Source organism: Hylobates moloch, unplaced genomic scaffold, assembly GCF_009828535.3.
Source record: "Hylobates moloch isolate HMO894 unplaced genomic scaffold, HMol_V3 SCAFFOLD_8, whole genome shotgun sequence".
Classification (NCBI taxonomy): domain Eukaryota; kingdom Metazoa; phylum Chordata; class Mammalia; order Primates; family Hylobatidae; genus Hylobates; species Hylobates moloch.
Genome location: NW_026652283.1, coordinates 80,170,625 through 80,193,683, shown reverse-complemented (window position 1 = coordinate 80,193,683; position 23,059 = coordinate 80,170,625). Strand labels below are relative to the sequence as shown.

At 47.8% G+C, this 23,059-nt stretch overlaps 2 protein-coding genes across 8 annotated transcripts in view; both read right to left on the bottom strand.

Annotated features, from left to right (window-relative positions):
* Positions 1–220: 220 nt before the first annotated feature.
* On the bottom strand, positions 221–9,514 carry CUNH3orf62 (chromosome unknown C3orf62 homolog). 2 transcript variants are annotated; one of them, XM_032161557.2, is made up of 4 exons: positions 9,356–9,514; positions 8,596–9,026; positions 5,956–6,047; positions 221–3,066 (listed from the first exon to the last, which is right to left on the bottom strand). In XM_032161557.2, the coding sequence occupies exons 1-4, from the start codon at positions 9,389–9,391 to the stop codon at positions 2,801–2,803; spliced, it is 825 nt and encodes a 274-aa protein (XP_032017448.1). In that variant the 5' UTR covers positions 9,392–9,514; the 3' UTR covers positions 221–2,800. The 2 variants fall into 2 exon arrangements, with proteins under 2 accessions (XP_032017448.1, XP_032017450.1); XM_032161559.2 differs by having other exon boundaries at positions 8,596–9,514.
* A 491-nt stretch (positions 9,515–10,005) lies between these two features.
* Positions 10,006–23,059, bottom strand: part of USP4 (ubiquitin specific peptidase 4) — a 64,946-nt gene continuing 51,892 nt past the window's right edge. For 5 of the 6 annotated variants that reach the window (XM_058442242.1, XM_032161513.3, XM_058442244.1 and 2 more), the window contains 7 exons: positions 18,012–18,239; positions 16,768–16,838; positions 16,385–16,503; positions 15,908–16,057; positions 12,925–13,028; positions 10,992–11,080; positions 10,006–10,629 (listed from right to left, as the gene is read on the bottom strand). In XM_058442242.1, the coding sequence (XP_058298225.1) occupies positions 10,471–10,629; positions 10,992–11,080; positions 12,925–13,028; positions 15,908–16,057; positions 16,385–16,503; positions 16,768–16,838; positions 18,012–18,239 (920 nt within the window). In that variant the 3' untranslated portion in view covers positions 10,006–10,470. The remainder of the gene's footprint in view (positions 10,630–10,991; positions 11,081–12,924; positions 13,029–15,907; positions 16,058–16,384; positions 16,504–16,767; positions 16,839–18,011; positions 18,240–23,059) is intronic. The other variant, XM_058442246.1, reaches the window with a different exon arrangement.

Sequence of the window (23,059 nt, the reverse complement as noted above, 5' to 3'; positions counted from 1 at the left end):
ATCACCCCTAAAAGTTTTTTTGCACATGAGCTCATACACATTTTCACAAACTTGAGATCAGTTGCACTTGATCCAAAGTGCAATTACATGCATTTTAAGTTTGGGGATAACTTTAGATTTACAGAAAAGATACTTCATATATATCCTTCACTCAGCCTCTCCAATGTTAACATCTTACATAACTCTGATACATTTGTCAAAACTAAGAAACTGACATCAATACATTAAACACTAGTTTTTATTCAAGTTTTATCAGTTTTTCCAATAATGTTCTCTTTCTGTTCCAGGATGCACTCCAGGATTCCATGTTGCATTTAGCCATTGTGTCTTCTTGGTCTGTCGATAGTTTTTGAGTCTTTCCTTATTTTTCATGACCTCAACAGCCTTTTTTCTTTTTTTTTTTTTTTGAGGTTGAGTCTCGCTTGTTGCCCAGGCTGGAGTGCAGTGATGCGATCTTGGCTCACTGCAACCTCCACCTCCTGGGTTCAAGCAATTCTCCTACCTCAGCCTCCTGTGTAGCTACAACTAAAGGCACATGCCATGATGCCTGGCTAATTTTTGTATTTTTAGTAGAGATGGGGTTTCACCATGTTGGCCAGGCTGGTCTCGAACTCCTGATCTCAAGTGATCTGCCCGCCTCAGCCTCCCAAAGTGTTGGGGATTACAGGCATGAGCCACTGCATCCGGCCATCTCAACAGTCTTGAGTTCTGGCCAGGTATCCTGTAGAATGTACCCCACGTCTGGATTTGTCTAACATTTGTCTCATGATCATACACTGGGAATTTGGGTTTTTGGTAGGAATACCAGGGAAGTGATGCACCCCTCTCATGACATATACATGACATCACTTGGTTAGGTGTCTGCCAGGCTTCCCCACTATAAGTTTGTGACTTTTCCCTTTTCCTACTTTAGTCGTGGGAAGAATCATTAAGTCTAGTTCACCTTCAAAGGGTGGTAATGAGGTGGGAATATGGGGGTAAGGACAGGAGTTAAGCTCCCCCTCATCTATAGAAGAGTGTCCACATCCATATGTATTATTTGGAAGGCACTGTTTTGAGACCTGTTTTTCTGAGTATCAAGTAGCCTGACATCTCTCCATCCAGACAGGCTATTCTTCACCTGAGCAGGGGCAGTTGAGCATACTGTGAGCACTTTTCATTTGCTTCCATTCTTCTTGTTCAGGGAGAAGAAATTGGCCTCTGACTCCACAGGCTGTGAATACTTTGTGCTACCTCCTGCAGGGTCTGAGTGGTAGGCGGCCTGGAAGGAGCCTGTAGTTAGCCTTAACCTCTACTCCTGCCCCAGGCAGGGCAGTGGCAGTGGCCACAACTGGTTGGGAACCAGGGCACGCCCACTGGGGAGGCACATGCAATCAAGTGGCCAGCATCTAACCATGCCATAGTTCTTGGGGCACCAGCAGGTGCCAGGCCAACCTCTGCTAAGGAGTGGGTGTGTAGCCTCCACCTTCGAGCCCAGAGGAATCACTAGGCCTGTGGTAAGGGATGTTGCTGTCTATGCAGCCTGCCCTATGCCAGAGTCACTGGCCTAAAAGACAGTCTGTTGGGCAATCACTCAGCTGTTAGTTAGGCCTTTCTCCCCAACTCTTTGGTTTGTTGGGGCTTTAGCACATATAAACAGCCCTGGCTGGTCCAAAGGTAGTGAGTTATCTCAATCGACTACTCACAGTTTCAGATCTAACTCCTTGTTCTACTCTTTCCCCACTTCTTATACTACACTCAGTCTTTAAAAACAATCAGGTCCAAAGTATTGAGTTATCTCAATTGACTACTCATAGTTACAGATCTAACTCCTTGTTCCACTCTTTCCCCACTTCTTCTTATACTATACTTCACTTGGTCTTTAAAAACAAAACAAAAAACAGCCTTTTGCCAGCTCTGCCTCACCCCCATATTCCTTCCTCTTATTAGCTCAGGAGGTGGGCACTTCCCTGAGATTCAGTTTCCTTTCTTCCCTTTTTTTTTTTTTCTTTTTTTTGAGACAGGGTCTCACTCTGTCACCCATGCTGGAGTGCAGTGGCGTGATCTCAGCTCACTGCAACCTCCGCCTCCTGGCCTCAAGTGATCCTTTCGCCTCAGTCCCCACCCAAGTAGCTGGAACTACAGGCACGAACCACCATGCCCAGCTAAATTATTATTTTTTTGAGACAGAGTCTTGCTCTGTCACTCAGGATTGAGGGGAGCGGTGCCATCTCGGCTCATTGCAACCTCCGCCTCCAGGTTCAAGCAATTCTCCAACCTCAGCCTCCCAAGTAGCTGGGACTACAGGTGCACACCACCACTCCTGGCTAATATTTGTATTTTTAGTGGAGATGGGGTTAGGCCATGTTGGCCAGGCTGGTCTCAAACTCCTGACCTCAAGTGATCCACTCGCCTTGGCCTCCCAAAGTGCTGGGATTACAGATGTGAGCCACTGTGCCTGGCCACTCCTGTACTTTTTTAGGGGCCCATGGAAAAGAACACTAAGAGACACAGCAGAGGCCCACAACCCACACCTACCATGGGTACTGGGTATATTGAACATCAATCAAAAAAACACATTCAAGATGTCAAGGAAAGTGAAAAAAAAAATCAGTAATAGGAAACATTTCAAAGCAATGGAATTCAAAAAACTGGTCTCACAGCTTAAAAAGGGACACAACTGGGATTTAAAAAGGGTCTGGTAATTCAGGTTCTGCCAACCTTTTGAGAAATGTGGCCCCTGACGGCCATTGTAGTTGCTTCTGCTTAGGCTCAAGGGCAGCCTCCTACTATAAGGAATCAAAGCTTAGATTAACTGTCCTTACTCAATTTGGTATTTAAAAGAGGTCATCACATTGTAGTCCTCTTCCAAGTCCAGGACAGTCTCAACAATATTATGATCATCAAAAGCCTGTTTGAGGCTGCCAGGGTTAGCATGTGTGGCTTTCTGAGGGCTCTCGTCCATGAGCAGGGCCCAGGCTTCCTCTTTGAAGGGTGAATCTTGGCAATGACCACACACGTGGTTCAATTCGTTTTCAAATTCTATTTTTCCAGCCAATTCTTCAATAGTTCGGATGCTTGTATGGTCTTAAAAATAAGAACATTCAGCTTTACAATTCCAGTGGAAGGTTTCTGAAGACATTTCAGGAGCAAGTTAAAAACCATGAATGGGTTGTCATTCATCAGGGATTGTGTAAAAGCAGGCATTCCTGCCCCAGGACAGGCAGGCTGCCAGACTGCCAAATTAAGGTGGGTTTGGTACCTTCCTTTCAGGCCCAAGCATTTACTGAGTTCCAACTATATGCCAGTCCCCAAGAAAGGTATAAGTGAGAGGGTATGGAAATGTACATGGTTGTCCTGGCTCTCAGGGATGACAAGACACAATGTGAAAAAAAAACAAGGAAACAAGGTCTTTAGGGTAATCAAACTGCTGCCCAGCCAGGAGCGGTGGTGTGTACCTGCAATCCCAGCAACTTGAGAGGCTGAGGTAGAAGAATAACTTGCGCCCAGGAATTTGAGACCAGCCTGGGCAACAGAGTGAGACCCTGTCTCAGAAAAAAAAAAAAAAAAAAAGCTCCCTGATGTTGGTGAAAGCCAAGGAAGATGGTGGATAGAGGTAGTAATGACTTCAGTTTACCTCCTGGGGTTACTGGAGGAGACTCAGGCCACTGAAGTCACAGGCTGGCAGGGGTTTTACTTTGTGGCCCAGGGTGAGTACCCTACCCTCACCAGGCCTCCCTTTCCTCCCTCATAACCTGGAGATCCTTCAGAAACAACAGCTTCAGGCAGCACCCAAGGTTATACATCCCTTTACTAGGAGCTGTAGTATGAGTTTTTTGAAAACAGGGCACATTGGCATGGTGTGCCTGTAAACCCAGCACTTTGGAAGGCTGAGGCAGGAGGATCACTTGAGACCAGGAGTTCAAGACCAGCCTGGGTAACAAAGCAAGACCTTGTCTCTATTTATAAAAAATACTACTAATAATAATAAAAAGACAAAATAAAAAATAGAGCACATGTAGTTCACATACAGGACATTCAGATTTGTATGTAGAAAAAAAAAGTCTGACAGGATGTATGCTATACTATATTAACAGTGGTTATCTCTGGGTGGTAGAATTATAGGAAAGCTTTTGACTTCTAATTTTTCTCCTAATCTTTTTTTTTTTTTTTTTTTTGAGACAGAGTCTTGTTCTGTCACCCAGGCTGGAGGGCAGTGGTGCGATCTCGGCTCACTACAACCTCTGCCCTCTGCTCCTGGGTTGAAACAATTCTCACGCCTCAGCCATCCAAGTGGCTGGGATTACAGGCGTGCACCACCATGCCTGGCTAATTTTTTGTGTTTTTAGTAGAGCAGGGGTTTTGCCATGTTGCCCAGGCTGGTCTCGAACTCTTGACCTCAAGTGATCTGCCCGCCTCAGCCTCCCAAAGTGCTAGGACTAAAGGTGTGAGCCACTGTGCCCAGCCCTTTTCTCCTAATCTTTAATTACCGACCCCAGCTAAACTACTCTCTCCTTTTTGCCTATGTCCTGTTTCCTAAAAATTTAAGCTCAATCACCATGTCCTAGTGGCCACCATCCCTTGCCTTCAGGGACTCAATGTATCTAAACATTTATGACATGACCTGATTGATGTATCACCTCACAAGATAATCAGTTGTATGAGGGAAGGGACAGGGTTTGTTAACATTCAGTTCTCTACTCAATGCAGAGTCTGAGCAAAACAAATCTACCAAATAAAGATAAGAGTGCTTTGGCCGGGAGTGGTGGCTCTTGCCTGTAATCCCAGTACTGGGAGGCCACAGTAAGTGGATTACTTGGGACTAGGAGTTTGAGACCAGCCTGGACAACATAGCAAAACCCTAATACAAATATTAGCCAATCATGGTGGCGTGCACCTGTAGTACTAGTGTAGTACTATGGCTACTTGGGAGGCCGAGCTGGGAGGATCACCTGAGCCTAAGGAGGTTGAGGCTGCAGTGAACTGTGATCGTGCCACTGCACTCCAGCCTGGGTAATATAATGAGACTCTGTCTCTCCCCCCAAAAAGTGGTGGTGGTGGTTTTTTTTTTTTTTTGAGATGGAGTCTCGCACAGTTGCCCAGACTGCAGTACAGTGGTATGATCATAGCTTGAACTCCTGGGCTTAAGTGATCCTTCCACCTCAGCCTCCCTAGTAGCTGGGATTATGGGCACCCACCACTGTGCCCAGCTAATTAAAAAAAATTTTGAAAGCCGGGCGCGGTGGCTCACGCTTGTAATCCCAGCACTTTGGGAGGCCGAGGCGGGCGGATCACGAGGTCAGCAGATCGAGACCACGGTGGAACCCCGTCTCTACTAAAAATACAAACAAAAATTAGCTGGGCGTGGTGGCAGGCGCCTGTAGTCCCAGCTACTCGGAGAGGCTGAGGCAGGAGAATGGCGGGAACCCGGGAGGCGGAGCTTGTAGTGAGCCGAGATTGCGCCACTGCACTCCAGCCTGGGCGACAGAGCAAGACTCCGTCTCAAAAAAAAAAAAAAAAAAAAATTTTTGAGCGACAGATCTCGCTATGTATGGTACCCAAGCTAGAAGAGAGTGTTTTTCTTTTTTGTTTTTTTTTTTGAGATGGGAGTCTCACTCTGTCCCCCAGGCTGGAGTGCAGTGGCACAATCTCGGCTCACTGCAACCTCTGCCTCCTGGGTTCAAGCGATTCTCCTGCCTCGGCCTCCCGAGTAGCTGGGATTACAGGTGCGCACCACCACGCCTGGCTAATTTTTGTATTTTTAGTAGAGACGGGGTTTCACCATATTGGTTAGACTGGTCTTGAACTCCTGACCTCGTGATTCGATCTCCTCGGCCTTCCAAAGTGCTGGGATTACAGGCATGAGCCACCGTGCCTGGCCAAGAGCGTTTCGTAAATCTGAGATATTTGCTGACTCAGACCCATGTGAAGGATCTATCTTCCCAAGGACAGGATGGACTTGGCCACTGTACTCACCAGTCATATCAAGCAGATCTTTTGTGACCTCTTGGCTAGAATTGTTGAGTGGCATGTTTGAGTCAGCCTTCATATCTCTCTCCATATCTTTCCTGCAGCCCCCAGGTGGGGGGGAAGAAAAGGTGGGGAATTAGATTCTCTTTCAAGAAAATATTGAAGGGAAACTCAGTTTTAGATAATCTCAAAGACAAAAACTTACTGGTGACCTTGTCATTTATGCTTTGATTAAAGGACAACTGGAAACTGCTACATCAGTGGATAAATTGACTAACAGCTTTACCATAATGACTCACAAGCATCACAGACTGTACTAAATTTTTTTCTTTTTTAGAGACAGGGTTTAGCCATGTTGCCCAGGCTGGTCTCGAACTCCTAGGCTCAGGCGATCCACTCGCCTCAGCCTCTCAAAGTGCTGGGAATACAGGCATGAGCCACCTCACTCAGCCTGCATTTGTTTATTTATTTATTTTTTTTGAGACGAAGTCTCGCTTTGTCCCCCAGGCTGGAGTGCAATGGCGCAATCACGGTTCACTGCAACCTCTGCCTCCCGGGTTCAAGTGATTCTCCTGCCTCAGCCTCCCGAGTAGCTGGGATTACAGGCGCCTGCCACCACGCCCGGCTAATTTTTGTATTTTTAGTAGAGACGGGGGTTTCACCATGTTGGCCAGGCTGGTCTGGAACTCCTGACCTCAGGTGATCTGCCCGCCTCAGTCTCCCAAAGTGTTGGGATTACAGGAGTGAACCACCGCGCCTGGCCTGTTTGTTTTAAAGACGGAGTCTTGCTCTTGTCGCCCAGGTTGGTGTGCAATGGCGTAATTTCGGCTCACCGCAACCTCCGCCTCCTGGGTTCAAGCGATTCTCCTGCCTCAGCCTCTGGAGTAGCTGGAATTACAGGCGGCCGCCACCACACCCAGCTAATTTTTCTATTTTTAGTAGAGACGGGGTTTCACCGTGTTGGCCAGGCTGGTCTCAAACCCCTGACCTCAGGTGATCCATCCGCCTCAGCCTCCCAAAGTGCTGGGATTCAGGCGTGAGCCACTGTGCCCAGCATTCTTTTTTTTTTAATATGGAGTCTTGCTCTGTTGCCCAGGCTGGAGTACCATGGCAAGATCTCAGCTCACTGCAACCTCTGCCTCCAGGATTCAAGCAATTCTCCTGCCTTGGCCTCCCAAGTAGCTGGGATTATAGGCACATGCCACCACGCTTGGCTAATGTTTGTATTTTTAGTAGAGACGGGGTTTCACCAAACCTCAAGCGATCCACCCACCTCAGCCTCCCAACGTGCTGAGATTACAGGCGTGCCACCACACCCGGCAAGGCCTGCACTGCTTATGAGTACCAATATAAATATTTGTGGAGTTGAAAGGAAAAAAATTTTTTGTGGAGTTGAACCAATTAAATGGCCTCTTTATTCCCTTCCTATGAAGCAGCCAAGATGGCAGAACTTTGAAGTTTCTTTTTTTTTTTTGAGACGGAGTCTTGCCCTGTCGCCTAGGCTGGACTGCAGTGGCGCGATCTTGGCTCACTGCAAGCTCCACCTCCTGGGTTCACGCCATTCTCCTTCCTCAGCCTCCCGAGTAGCTGGGACTACAGGCGCCCGCCACCACGCCCGGCTAATTTTTTGTATTTTTAGTAGAGACAGGGTTTCACCATGTTAGCCAGGATGGTCTCGATCTCCTGACCTCGTGATCCGCCCGCCTCGGCCTCCCAAAGTGCTGGGAGTACAGGCGTGAGCCACCGCGCCCGGCCGGAAGTTTCATCTCATATGTTCATCCCTTCTCCAAGTCAAGGTGCCTGGGACCAGGCAATTTCAAGTTACTTGGGAGAAGAAAAAGTCTAGAGGAGACCTGATGATGGCCCAAAAAGCTCTGGGGTAAGAGTGGGGAGCAGAGGCAAAGATGAAGCCAGGAAGTAGGGCCCAGCCTTCAATTCAGCCTCTCCCTAATGTGGGCAAAGGAGGGTATCAAAGGCCCCAGTGTCCATATTCAAACACAGGAGTTAAGATGGAATTAAGACTTTTGTTTCTGCAACTTAAAAAATAAGGTTATTTTTAAAACCAGGTTATTTTACGTCCACTACGCCTTTGGGTACTGCAAAGTGGTTTCCGTGACTGGTTTGACATCAACGATTGACAACTAGCCCCTCAACTGGAACATATACACAAAATATAACTGTTTCCTAGGCCAGATTCTGAAGAATGTCTGTGAACTCCCCAAATGCAGTCACAGAGCTGCCAAGAGGAGGCAAGAGCACTGTCATGAACTGAATCTAGGATCTTCAACAATTTTTTCAGAAACAAGAATCCCCTTAATTGGCCGGGCGCGGTGGCTCACGCTTGTAATCCCAGCACTTTGGGAGGCCGAGGCGGGCGGATCACGAGGTCAGGAGATCGAGACCATGGTGAAACCCCGTCTCTACTAAAAATACAAAAAATTAACCGGGCGCGGTGGCAGGCGCCTATAGTCCCAGCTACTCGGAGAGGCTGAGGCAGGAGAATGGCGTGAACCCGGGAGGCGGAGCTTGCAGTGAGCCGAGATCACGCCACTGCACTCCAGCCTGGGTGACAGAGCGAGACTCTGTCTCAAAAAAAAAAAAGAATCCCCTTAATTGTAGCTATTAAGCTATCAAAATTAGAATCACCTTAAATTTTCTTTTCTCCAGTTTTCCCCCTCTCCTGCAGTTCTCCAAGACTCTCTTTCGGGTGCCAAAATGGAGGAATGCATCAATACATTTTCCTTGCTGGTCAGAGGTTTTCTCTCGGGGCACAGAGCATGTGGTTTTGCATTTACCAGGGCATGGTTTGTTGCAAAGGCAGGGTTCTCATTCTTAGGAGCACATGGGACAGCAGCAAAAGGAGCAGCAGAAGAGCAGGCTGCCAGAGGATGTCTTCTGCAGAGGAGCCTGGGCACGGGCAGCGCGGAGGAGAGCGGCGCGGCGCTCAGTTCCAGCCTCTGCTGGCCTGTGCACTCCTGGGAATAACTAACTCCTTCAAAGGCCCGGTCAATGGCTGCAGTCAGTTCCTTTCTGCATCTTCTTAGTTTTTCAGACATTTCTCCTAAAAGCGACCATGTCTTTATGTAATGCATTGGAAATGCACAGGATAACACAATAATGTTACAAATGAGGCTGCAAACTACCCCTGAACGGCCACGATTTTCTGGAGGTTGGCCCTGGCTATAGCAGGACCCACAACCCTCGGGCTTTCCTCCTGGAGTAGGCGGTTCTCGGCTCTCGCGGAGGAACCCGCCATCTGCCAGAAGCCCCAAAGACGCCCCGCCCCACTTCCCACAGCTTCCTGGCCCGCCCCGCCACTGCCTCCCGCCCCACAGAGGCTCCCAGGCCGCCGGCCATACCGGCACCCCGCGCTTCGGCGGGTCGGCAGCCACGTCCTTGTCCTCACCCGCAGCGCAGTGACGCCGACCCAGCCAACGGTCATCGCATGCGCGTGCCCCGCGCAGGCCCCAAACCCCCACGGATTAGGTTAAAGGTCAAACAAAAAAGCCCGGATCCGTAAGTCCGGTTCCTTAAGGCCTTGCCCACACGCAGCAGCTGGCCCCGCGGTGGGAGTGGGGACGGGGCTTTCGACTGGGGGCCTTGGGAAGAGTCTTGGCAGGGATGAGGGAAGAACCCGTTCTAGAAAGCATCTGGGTAACACCAAAATGTATTACTACCCTAAATTGGCATGAACTGGAGCCCTTTCCCGGCTAACTCCCATAAAGATTTCTGTTCTCAAGCCAACATGGAAACAACTGGACGGGACACAGCACCGGGCAGTTTTATGTACTGACTTCCTTTAAGCGTTATCTAATAAAAAGTGGGTTATGTAATAAAAGTGCTACACAGTATTTAACTGTCTTAATTCATCTAGGGTAGCAGGGGATATAACAGAACTGCTGGGTTCCACACGAGGTTGCGGGGCCAGGATCCCCAACACTAGATATCTTCATTTCCTTAGCGGGGAGAAAGTTGGAAATTACAAGATGGCTCAACGGAGAAATGGGCTTCAGTGGGTAACTTTCAGAAAATTATAAACCCATATCAGTGCACGTAGCGAGGGAAAGGGGTTTACTTTGAGGCTTGGGTTACTGTGAGCAGACTACTTGGGGTGACCAGTATCAGCATCAGAACCAGAAATCCAGGCGCTCAGGGCAGCCCTGCAGGTGGGGTGGGTCTCCAGGCTGCTCCATACTCAGCGCCTGTGTTCCTCTCCATTCTTTGGGATCCATCAGACATACTCCATTGTGTACCCCCATCCCACCCCCTTTTCAGCTTCACAGGTTTCACAGAAATTTCTCACCACCTGTTTAAAAATAAAAATAATTCAGCCTCTTGACATAGCTTCTTCTAGGTAAACGGTCTTTTTTTTTTTTTTTTTTTTTTTTCCTTCTGCTCATAAAAGAAGGGTATTTCCTTGTCTGGTTTTTAGACAGAACACTAGCAGTCTGCAGAGTGTCAAAGATGTTCTCCTGGGGGATTACACTGGCGCTACAGGGTGGCAGGATCGTGGAGTCAGCATCAGTTGGTGTCCATGCTGCAAGCCTCATCATCCCCCAAGCCCTGCTGAGAGCTGCTTGGTCGTGTCCCTCCATCAGAGGAACCAGAACTGCTAAGTGAAGGTGTCTTATAAAATTCATCATCTCGACGTTGGTAAAATAGCACATAAGCTGCTTTAGTCTGAAATACAAGAGGGGGAAAGACCATTCAGTGGTTGGAAAAATCACCCATTTTCCCCAGCTTTTCTCTAGCTGTCCAAAACCCTCAAGGATCTTCCATATCCACACACAGGAGACCCTTCCACCTGAGGATGGCTGCCCCTGCCAGGGAGCAGGGAATGGAAGGAGCCTTGTGCAGAGAACTCTGAGGAGAGCTGAGCTTCTCATTTATGAAGGTCCCTGAAGGAATGCCAGCCAGCTCTGTCACACCTAGCTCCCACTGTCACATCAGGATGATGAAATAACCAACTAGCCTGATAGAGGCTCTTCCCAGCTTTAATCCATAAAGACATGAGGAAGAACCACATATCATGGCCTACTCACCACTATCTGATCCTCAGAGGCCAGGGACACGTTGCTATCATCAAAGTAATACCATTTCCCATTCAGTTTGTTCTTCGCATATGCAGTGTCTGCCAAGTCAACAAAGAAAATACTCTAGCGGTCTCCAGAGAATTAATCTGGCTAGTTTATTAGGCTTGCACTAAATAAACACAAAAATCCCCAAAACAAAACCCCTGAAATTAAAAATAGTTTACAGTGTGTGTCTTAACAACCAAAAAACAACTCAACTTCTTTTCTAATCTGTTCCTTCTCAAAAAGGATCAAAAGGCTAAAAATGGAGCTGTCAGGGACCAAGATTTTAAACTATAATTTTGGGAAACTAATCCAAAAAATAGAGCTATTCAGTGCCAATCTTCAGGATGGCTATGTGCAATAATCCAAAACCAGGGAACCCATAAAAGGAGCTGAAACTTCTAAGATTTAAGCAAAACAATAGCTCTCACAAGGACATGCCAAGTCAATCTCCCCCATTGCGTCTAGGCAGGTGGCTACTAACATCAACAGAATACATAGTGCCTCTGGAGCCTGCAGAATAATCCCAGTTAGGGGAACATTGGGTGTTTGGGTTTGCAGAGCTGGGATGTGAACAACATACCTTAGTCTCCATATAAAAAAAAAAAAATTATCTTTCTCTAAAACTAGGAGTCCAGAGTCTGTGGTTGGGTAACAGTTTCCCACAATGATTCAAGCATTTCCCACAGGCAATGCTTCTTGTCTTGACTTTACACTATTCCCAAGCAGGATGTGTTTATTACAGCAATCCCAGCCCAGTTCCTGCTCCACCCAGATTCTCAGAAACTACAGAATCCAATGGAGATCTGATTTCCAGTGTCAACTTACTGTGTGGCTTTAGGTAAGGTGTTTAACACTTCAGCCTCAGTTTCCTCACTATAGCATTGACTACACAAAGTGGTGGTGAGGATCATGGGAAAGGGCAACAGAGAAGGTGCCCAAGGCCAGCTCACACAGTCTGTGCTTGACACAATAGCAGCAATGGTGGCTTTCAATTTTGAAGTTCCAACTGTAGGCCCAATGTGGACCCTCACACAACCAGCCTAACCTCATGGACAAGAAAACTGAGGATGAGAAACTTGCCCAAATGGTATGTTTGTGTGCAAAAATTAGCAAATAAAAATGAACACAGGCTGGGCACAGTGACTCACATCTGTAATCCCAACACTTTGGGAGGCCAAGGCAGGGTGGTTTGCTTGAGCCCAGGAATTCAAGACCAGCCTGGGCAACATGGCAAAACCCTGTCTCTACTAAAAATACAAAAATTAGCCAGGTGTGGTGGCACACACCTGTAATCCCAGCTACTCGGGAGGCTGAGGCACGAGAATCGCTTGAACCTGGGAGGTGGAGGTTACAAGTGGGCCGAGACTGCGCCACTGCTTTCCAGCCTGAGTGACAGAGTGAGAATCTGTCTCAAAAAAAGAGCAAACCAGCCAGGCGCAGTGGCTCATGCCTGTAATCCCAGCACTTTGGGAGGCCAAGGCAGGCGGATCACGAAGTCAGGAGATCGAGAACATCCTGGCTAACATGATGAAACCCCGTCTCTACTAAAAATACAAAAAATTAGCCAGGCGTGGTAGCGGGCGCCTGTAGTCCCAGCTACTCTGGAGGCTGAGGCAGGAGAATGGAGTGAACCTTGGAGGCGGAGCTTGCAGTGAGCGGAGATTGCGCCACTGTGCTCTAGCCTGGGCGACATAACGAGACTCCATCTCAAAAAAAAAAAAAAAAAAAAAAAGAATTAAAAAAAAACAGAGAGTGGAATCAGTATGAAGAAAGCCTGCAGCATGAAGCCCGTGAAACTGCATAAGCAAAGCATTTAGGGCAATGCCTGGTCCACTGGTGAGAGATGATGGCCGAGCATATTTCAACATCTCAGAAGGAAGCAGATGTCAGTACTTACAGTGGCCAACCCCCATGGCTCCATAATGATTGGACACGGCAATGAGGTCGTACACATAAGGCCTTGCTGACAGGTTACAGACAAATTCGGACATGTTCAGCCCTCTGAGCACAAAACACAAAAATAGTTCTTGAATATGTTAAACCCAAACAAAGTAGTTAGAGTAACCCAGCAACCTCTGTTATGCAACAGGGCAGAACACAGGGAGGCACTCAAACTATTCGAGAAAGACCAAGATGGAAGGGACCCTAGGATCCATGTTCTGACCACTGACATATTCAGGCTAGAAAATGGGGCCAGGTGCAGTGGCTCATGCCTGCAATCCCAGCACTTTGGGGGACCAAGGCGGGTGGATCACCTGAGGTCAGGAGTTCGAGACGAGCCTGACCAACATGGTGAAACCCTGTCTCTACTAAAAATACAAAAATTAGGCCACGCACGGTGGCTCACGCCTGTAATCCCAGCACTTTCGGAGGCCAAGGCAGGCGGATCGCGAGGTCAGGAGATTGAGACCATCCTGGCTAACACGGTGAAACGCTGTCTCTACTAAAAAATAAAAAAAATTAGCTGGGTATGGTTGTAGTCCCAGCTACTCGGGAGGCTGAGGCAGGAGAATGGCGTGAACCTGGGAGGCGGAGCTTGCAGTGAGCCAAGATCGCACTACTGCAGTCCAGCCTGGGTGACAGAGCAAGACTCTGTCTCAAAAAAAAAAAAAAAAGTATATATATACACACATATATATATACACATGTATATATATACACACATATATACACACATATATATACACATATATATATACACATATATACACATATATATACACACACACACATATACACATACATATACACACAAACACACACACACAAATTAGCCGGGCATGGTGGCACACACCTGTAATCCTAGCTACTTGAGAGGCTGAGGTAGGACAATCAGATTGATCCCAGGAGGTGGAGGTTGCAGTGAGCCAAGATCGTGCCATTGCACTCCAGCCTGGGCGACAAGAGTGAAACTCCGTCTCAAAAAAAAAAAAAAAAAAAAAACGAACAACAACAACAAAAGAAAATGGGAGAACCTTTCTGGGTAACTCCAGCACCAGACAAAATGGTGATGAGGGTCTACAGATACACACAGAGGGCTTCAGCAAGTATGCAGAAATGGCTGTTCTTAACAGAATTACAGTTGGTGCCATAATAATTTAAACTCAACCAAAACAGGCCCCAGAAAGCTTTCTTCCTCCAATATTTTATTTAAAAATGTTCAAACACACAGAAAAGATAAAGAATTTTTTTTTTTTGAGACAGTCTCGCTGTGTCGTCCAGGCTGGAGTGCAGTGGCGCGATCTTGACTCACTGCAACCTCTGCCTCTTGGGTTCAAGTGATTCTCCTGCCTCAGCCTCCCGAGCAGCAGGGATTACAGGCATGCGCCACCATGCCTGGCTAATTGTTTTTTGTACTTTTAGTAGAGATGGGGTTTCACCATGTTGGTCAGGCTGGTCTCAAACTCCTGACCTCGTGACTTGCCCACCTCAGCCTCCCAAAGTGCTGGGATTACAGGTGTGAGCCACCGCGCCCAGCCAAGATAAAGAATTTTTACAACAAATACTTATTATCCATCACCTGGAGTCTCCTGCTGACATGCTATACTTCATGTATCTATTCTTTCCCCCAGAAAGCATTTTAAAATCTACATTTTGTGGGCAACTCCCTTTTTTCTTTTTTCTTTTTTTGGAGACAGGGGCTTGCTCTGTTGCTCAGGCTGGAGTGCAGTGGCACAATCTTGGCTCACTGCAACCTCCGCCAAGTGGGTTCAAGCAATTCTCCTGCCTCAGCCTCCCTAGTAGCTGGGATTACAGGTGTGCACCACCACACCCAGCTAATTTTTGTAGTTTTACTGGAGACAGGATTTCACCATGTTGGCCAGGCTAGTGTCCAGCTCCTGATCTCAAGTGATCTGCCCGCCTTGGCCTCCCACAGTGCTGGGATTACAGGTGTAAGCCACTGTGCCAGCCTCTTTTTTTTTTTTTTTTTTGAGATGGAGTCTCGCTCTGTCACAGGCTGGAGTGCATTGGTGCGATCTTGGCTCACTGCAACCTTTGCCTCCTAGGTTCAGGCGATTTTCCTGCCTCAGCCTCCTGAGTAGCTGGGACTACAGGTGTGCGCCACCACGTCCAGCTAACTTTTGTATTTTTAGTAGAGATGGGGTTTCACCATGTTGGCCAGGATGGTCTCGATCTCCAGACCTTGTGATCCACCCACCTTGGCCTCCCAAAGTGCTGGGATTACAGGCATGAGCCACCGTGCCCAGCCTATCTTTTTTAAATATATTTTTTATTTATTGTAGAGAGGAAGTCTCTCTATGTTGCCCAGGCTGGTTTTGAACTCCTAGGCTCAAGTGATCCTCCCACCTTGCCCTCCCAAACTGATGATATGTGAGCCACTGTGCCCAGCCAGGGAACATCTATCTGTTGACTTACTTTCCTGTTCTTAGTTACAGTCTATACTGTGGGGCTTGAGAGGATATGAGTAGACAGCCAGTCCCAGTCCCTACCCCAGGGACAGGATCATGGCAGGTATGCAGCCCACATGCAGCCCCCAATAATAACCCAACTCTCCCTGACAGGCTATTCTTGGTTGCCTTGTCGCCTATTGTGCTGCCTCTGCTAAGGTGAGGCTACCTGTGACAGATGATGGACAGGAAGGCCAGTTAGGTGGCCTAAGTGACTCGAGAGGGAAACTAGCAGTGGGAGGGGTGATTGGCAGCAGCCTGTGTCTGGGCAAATACTTCCACTGGAGAGTCTCTTCCCCAAAGATGGGAGGATAGGGACGGGAGGGGTAACTACAGCTAAACTCTGACCTCCTAGACCCGGCAACACACATCCTTACTCAGAAATTTTGGTGGCAAACCGCTCAGCCAATCAGTGCCAAGATTTTCTGCCTGTTTTTAAATGTTCCTAACACTGTAGTCACCATGACCCACCTGATTGGGAATTCTACGACTGTGTCGAGCTTATCCCTCCAGTATCTGTTGTAGGAGAAACGTTTGAGGTGGACCACCAGGATCTTGGGCAAGGACCATAGGTCAAACTTTTTTGTGGCCTGTTGATGCTTCTTACAGTTGGGACAGTACCTAAAAAGAGAAACCTCCACTTAGTAGGGCAAGCTGGCAGCCAGTGCCACCTGGGCACTCATGCATGGAGACACAGCTGCAGTCCTGACAGCTGCCATCCTCTCAGTCAGCACTCAACACTACTGCTTCTGGCCAGGGACCTGTCTTCCAAAATGGTGTGACGGCTTTCCTAGGAAACCTCAACTCACAGAGGATTATGTTGTAGGGTTGGCTATATAAAGAAGCGACACATCCAAATACAAAGGGGTTGATGTGCACAGATGGCCCTAGCAGATCTGAGTCCTGGGGTGCATGGGGCCTCTGCCCAGACAGGCAGGAGCTGTGTACCAGGGGTCATGCTCCCCAAGGGTCTCCATGGTGGTGAACAGCTCGATGCAGTCTCTCAGGGCCACTGTGGTCTTCTTCTTCTTCTGAGGCTGCAACATGCTCACATGCTTCTCGTAGGCCTATGGGAAACAAAGCACTCAGTTCTGCTGGAGAAAAAGATCTTACTGCATTAAGACACGAAGGCCTACAGAGGCTCTCCCACCTGGAATGTAGTACACTTTCTAGAGCCTCTGAACATAAAATGACAAAATCTTGAAGTGCTTTTCCTTCTCAGTCTTAAATATAACTTGGTAAATTGCTGTCCAACTGGTGAAAGTGATCACAGTCCACATCCGGTGCAGAAACCAGCAGACACCACCGACCACGAACCCCGAGGGACCTACCTCAGATTCTTGCTCATCATAGTAAAGGCTCCGAGTTTCACTGTCCCAATCCATGGCCAGTGTAGATCGAGCTGAGGAGGACCAAAATGTCACTTGTTATGGAATGGCAAGCAACAGGAGAGGCTCTCCAAGTGACAGGAGTGAGAAGGACCACACTCAGGCCACACCATCAACACCTTCTCCCACATCAGCAGCCACTGCCAAGAGCAATGCTCTGCAATGGGCCAGCCCTTCTGATCCCCAGCCCCAAAAAGCCTTTCGCAAGGACTTCCTCAGTGATACAGATAAGCTACAAAGGAACTAACTATTGAGAATTCTCAAAGGGCACAGGTCAAGATGGAGTAATAGGGACCAGATTTATCATCCTACCATAAACCACAAAAAACCTGACAAAATGGATGAAAGAATTGTTTTCAGACATTGGATACAGCAGGAAGGAGATCCCTGACAGAAGGAAAAAAAAAAGAGACCCCTACGTCGCCCTAGCTTATTGCCTGCAGGCAGTTTCCAGGACTTAGCATAGGGGAGAGAGGGGAAGATTAAGCTGAAGAGTCAAAGACTGGAGTTTGAGAAGATGGCTAGAATTTGCAAGGCATTCCAGCATGGGCAACATAGTGAGACCCTGTCTCTACACAAACTACAAATATTAGCTGGGTGTGGTGGTGCACGCCTGTAGTCTCAGCTACTCAGGAGGGTGAGGTGGGAAGGGAGCTGAAAGACAGAGTTCTCCTCCCCCAACTGGCAGAGGTGTCTTCACTGGCCAATTGTGCTTTTCACACAATCCCTCAGAGTGCCTCTTCCTGTCTGTACAGCAGTCCCCATTACAACCTCCATGTGTCGGTGAGGCTACAAAATCCATGACCATCCTCTGAATGGGTCACATTTCGTGAGTATTAACGAACAAAATAAATATGCGTTTATTCTTATAAGTGAGCAAGTATGGGGAAATGTTGCTGCCAAGGGTGGCCACGGGAAAGGTTATTGACACACAGCAAATTCCCGCAGAGGGAGTGGAGGGAGACCTACTTTCCTCCGAGGTCATCAAGGACTCAGGAGAAAAGCCTAAAAGGTAGGAGGATCTCTGAAACAGTCCTGAGGGGGCTTCAAGCCAAGGATCATACAAGTGCTGCTCCTGGAGGCACAGAGATTGTGAAAGCCCAATGCAGTGACTGTCGAGTGCAAGGATTTTCAAACAGATCCTAAGTCCCTAAAGCCCAGCTTGAAACATCAGAAAAAGTGCTTACGGTTGAGTTTAAGTAGTTTTCCATCAGTTGCAAGTGAATTTATGTCAGCTGTTCCATAGGAGTTCACAAGACTGAAGGTAAAAAGCCTTTTTGGGCAGGGCTGGCCTTTGATCTTCTTTTGGGTGGTCTCACTGGGGTCATTTCCTGGCTCATCTTCCCCACTGCCTTCTGTTTCTGAAAGCTGCTCTTTGCCTTCTTCCTGATGCTCCATTTCTTCCTCATCTTCTCCTGGCACATAAATGGAAAACAATATGTATATAATTTCCCACCATTTCAATGTTAAAAATTTTATTTAATACATAACTATGGTGTTTCCTTCCAGATTTTATTCTGTGTTTATGAAGTTAAATCTATTCCTTTGCATTTAACTTGAATTCACATGTGACTCTCACCACACCCTTGCAAGACAGGCAGACTGGGCACTGCTATTCCACGATGAGGAGGCACAGTCTGAGAGAGCTTAAATGAGCCACCTGCAGGCACAATGAGATTCAGAAGCCCTGCCATCCTGTCTACTGGTCATCACAGCACATGGTCTCTCACTCTTGCAACTTCACCATTAGGCCCACAGAGAGAAAAGGGCTTAAATGAAACACATACTCAACACTCAAGAAGACAGCTTGGTGAGAAACACTATCTTCCATTCCATCCATTCCGTCCATCCATCCATCCAGCCATCCATCCATCCATCCAGCCAGCCATCCATCCATCCATCCATCATCCATCCATCCATCCATCCGAGACAGTCTCACTCTAGCCACTCTATCTATCTATCTATCTATCTATCTATCTATCTATCTATCTATCTATCTATCTATCTATCTGAGATGGAGTCTCACTCTGTCACCCAGGCTAGAGTGCAATGGCACGATCTCGGCTGACTGCAACCTTCACCTCCCAGGTTCAAGCAATTCTCCTACCTTAGCCTCCTGAGTAGCAGGGATTACAGGCGTGCACCACCATGCCTGGCTAATTTTTATATTTTTTTAGTAGAGACGGGGTTTCACCATGTTGGTCAGGCTGGTCTCGAACTCCTGACCTCAGATGATCCACCGGCCTTGGCCTCCCAAAGTGCTAGGATTACAGACGTGAGCCACCGCGCCTGGCCCTATTTATTTATTTATTTTTTGAGACGGAGTCTCACTCTGTCGTCCAGGCTGGAATGCAATGGCGTGATCTCAGCTCACTGCAACCTCCACCTTCCGGGTTCAAGCAATTCTCCTGCCTCAGCCTCCCAAGTGGCTGGGACTACAGGTGCGTGCTACCACACCCGGCTACTTTTTTGTATTTTTAGTAGAGACAAGGGTTCACCATTGTTCACCAGGATGGTCTCTAGTTCCTGACCTCGTGATCTGCCCGCCCCGGCTTCCCAAAGTGCTGGGATTACAGGTGCGAGCCACTGCACCCGGCCAAGAAACACAACTTAAAAGTCAATTGTCTTTTTTTTTTTTTTTTTGAAGTGGAGTCTCACTCTGTCGCCCAGGCTAGAGTACAGATTGCTAGAGCAATCTCGGCTCACTGCCACCTCCGCCTCCCAGTTTCAAGCAATTCTGCTGCCTCAGCCTCCTGAATAGCTGTGGTTACAGGCGCGCACCACCACGCCCAGCTAATTTTTGTATTTTTAGTAGAGACGGGGTTTCTCCATGTTAGCCAAGCAGGTCTTGAACTCCAGCCCTAAAGTGATCTGCCCTCTCGGCCTCCCAAAATGATGGGATTACAGGTGTCAGCCACCAGGCCCAGCTATTTTCAAATATTATAATAAACACAAATAATAAGTATTCAGTTCCTCCAGAAAAAAACCTATCCTGAATTTTCCTTTAGTATTTACTAAAGGTCTCTTAGGTTCAGGTACCATGCTAGGTTCCAGGGCTCCACAAGGGGAGCACACAGTCTAAAGGGAAAGTTAAAGTATCAAATAAGTAACTTTAGCAAAGATGGGGACCACTCCAAAAGCTGGTGTAAAAGTAACAGAGAAGAGCAGATTTAAAACAAAGAATCTACATACTTGATCAGTAAAAACGGAAATTCTGAGAAAAGGAGAATGTGCTATTTAAGAGCCCACAACCCCTGGTTCTCATGGAGGTTCCTTTCCGAACTTGCTTAACTCCTGAGACATGACACTGTCCCTTTACACACAATAAGCCTGTCCCCCTCCTACACTGGCAAGGAAAAACCTGCCCTGCCTGCTGCCTCTTGGAGAAGGGCAGAACCCAAAACTGCCTCAGTCCCACTCAGGAAATGAGCAGTGCCCTCATACTTATAAGAACTCTGTCCTGGCCCATGCCACTGGCTGCCAGTTACCTGGATAATGCCAGGAGCCTTGGGCCAATGCAGTCAGAATTAAATGCCATGGACTGTATTTCACAGGATGAGAAAAAAAGCAGCCTATGATCCCAGCACCTTGGGAGGCTGAAGCAGGCAGATCACCTGAGGTCAGGAGTTTAAGACCAGCCTGAGCAACATGGTGAAACCCCATCTCTACTAAAAATACAAAAATTAGCCAGGCATGGTGTCAGGTGCCTGTAATCCCAGCTACTCGGGAGGCTGAGGCAGGAGAAGCACTTGAACCTGGGAGGCGGAGGTTGCAGTGAGCTGAGATCACGCCATTGTACTCCAGCCTGGGCAACAAGAGCAAAACTCCGTCTCAAAAAAAAGAAAAGAAAAGAAAAAGAAAAAGCAGGATCCACTGAAAGCAGCTACCCAAAGTCACTCAGAGAAATCAGCAGGGGACCTAAAGGTCAGCAGTCACAGGCCTAACAAGGAGCCATGGCAGTAGAGGCTAAAAATGCTTTGTGGTTATGCTGGGCACAGTGGCTCATGCCTATGATCCCAGCACGTTGGGAGGTTGAGGTGGATGGATTGCTTGAGCCCAGGAGTTCGAGACCAGCCTGGGAAACATGCAGAAACCCTGTATCTACAAAAAAAAGAAAAATTAGCTGGGCATGGTGGCACACATCTGTAGTTCCCAGCTACTCAAAAGGCTGAGGTGGGAGGATTGCTTGAACCCAGGGAACGGAGGTTGCAGTGAGCTGAGATTGTGCCACTGCACTCCAGCCTGGGCGACAGAGCAAAAGAAAACAAACAAAAAAACCTTTATGCTTAAACAAGGTCTGAAGTCTACACACCAAGATTCACCTGTAGGATTCAAAAGGTGACACTCATTGTCCCGGACATGCCTAAGAAGCAGGGTTAGCAGTAAAAATAGCAAACACACTCACAAGATGTTGTTACTGATTGAGTGCCTTTCATGTGCCCTGTCCTTTAATCACATGACCTCAAATTATAATTGCAGATCTGTGAAGCAGATATCCTTTTGCAGACAGGTAAACCAAGGTTCAGAGGGATGAAGTGACTTGTTCAAGTCCACCCCATACCTTGAGCTGGGGATCAGAGTGCCTTAGCTTCCAGAGTGTCACAGATCACCCAGGGTCTGTTCAGAGACTACTATTACCATTCCAACACCTCTGCTGGTGGACCTATACACAAAATATATTCCTGTTTATCCCTAGTGGGAAATGAACATAACATTTCGGGCAAGAATAAGAAGCCAAATATTGGGGCCGGATGCAGTAGCTCATGCCTGTAATCCCAGCACTTTGGGAAGCCGAGGTGTGTGGATCACCTGAGGTCAGGAATTCGAGACCAGTCTGGCCAATATGGTGAAACCCCATCTCTACTAAAAATACAAAAATTAGCCGGGCGTGGTGGTGGGCGCCTATAATCCCACCATTGCACTCCAGCCTGGGTGACAGAGCGAGACTCAGTCTCAAGAAAAAAAGAGAATCCAAATATTGGCCATGTGTGGTGGCTCATGCCTATGATCCCAGCACTCTGGGAGGCCAAGGTGGGTGGATTGCTTGAACTCAGGAGTTCAAGACCAGCCTGGGGAACATGGGAAGACCTTGCTTGTCTCTACAAAAAAGAAAAAAAAGAAAGAGAAATTCGCTGGGTATGGTGACACGTTCCTGTAGTCCTGGCTACTCAGGTGGATGAGGTGGGAGGATTGCTTAAGCCCAGGAGGTCAAGGCTGCAGTGAGCCATGATTGCACCACTGTATTCCAGCCTGGGCGACAGAGTGTGAACCTGTCTAAAACAAAGAATCCAAATATAATAAAACGTATTCAACCCTAAAATGCCAAAAATAATTTGGAGTATCTCTTGATGACGGAGCCTTGTGGTCATTATTTTTAAAGTAAATTCTTGGCTGGGCACAGTGCCTCAGGCCTGTAACCCCAGCACTTTGGAAGGCGGAGGTGAGCAGATCACTTCAGGTCAGGAGTTCGAGACCAGACTGGCCATGATAGAGACACCCCGTCTCTACTAAAAATACAAAACTAGCCAAGTGTGGTGGCGCACACCTATAGTACCAACTACTTGGGAGGCTGAGGTGGCAGAATCCCTTGAACCCAACAGACTGAGGCTGCAGTAAGCCAAGATTGTGCCACTGCACTCCAGCCTGGCCAACAAAGTGGACTCCATATAGAAATAAATTAATTAGTTAAAGTCAGTTCTCACTTTCTAGGACTGCACGTCTTGGAGGAATCTGGACATCTGGTTTTGCAACTGATAATTTTTTGTTTTTGCTGGTTTTTGTTTTTGTTTGAGATGGAATGTTGCTCTGTCGTCCAGACTGGAGTGCAGTGATGCAATCTCAGCTCACTGCAACCTCCGCTTCCTGGGTTCAAGCGATTCTCGTGCTTCAGCCTCCCAAGTAGCTGGGATTACAGGCACACGCTGCCATGCCTGGCAAATTTTGTATTTTTTAGTAGAGACAGGGTTTCACCATGTCGGCCAGGCTGGTCTTGAACTCCTGACCTCAGATGATCTGCCTGCCTTGCCCTCCCAAAGTGCTGGGATCACAGGCGTGAGCCATCGCACCCGTCTGCAACTGAGAATTTATGTGCTGGGCGCAGCGGCTCACACCTGTAATCCCAGCACTTCAGGAGGGCAAGGTGGAAGGAAGGATAGCCTGAGCCTGGCAGGTTGAGGCTGCAGTAAACCATGATTGCACCACTGCACTCCAGACTGGGTGATAATCAAGACCCTAC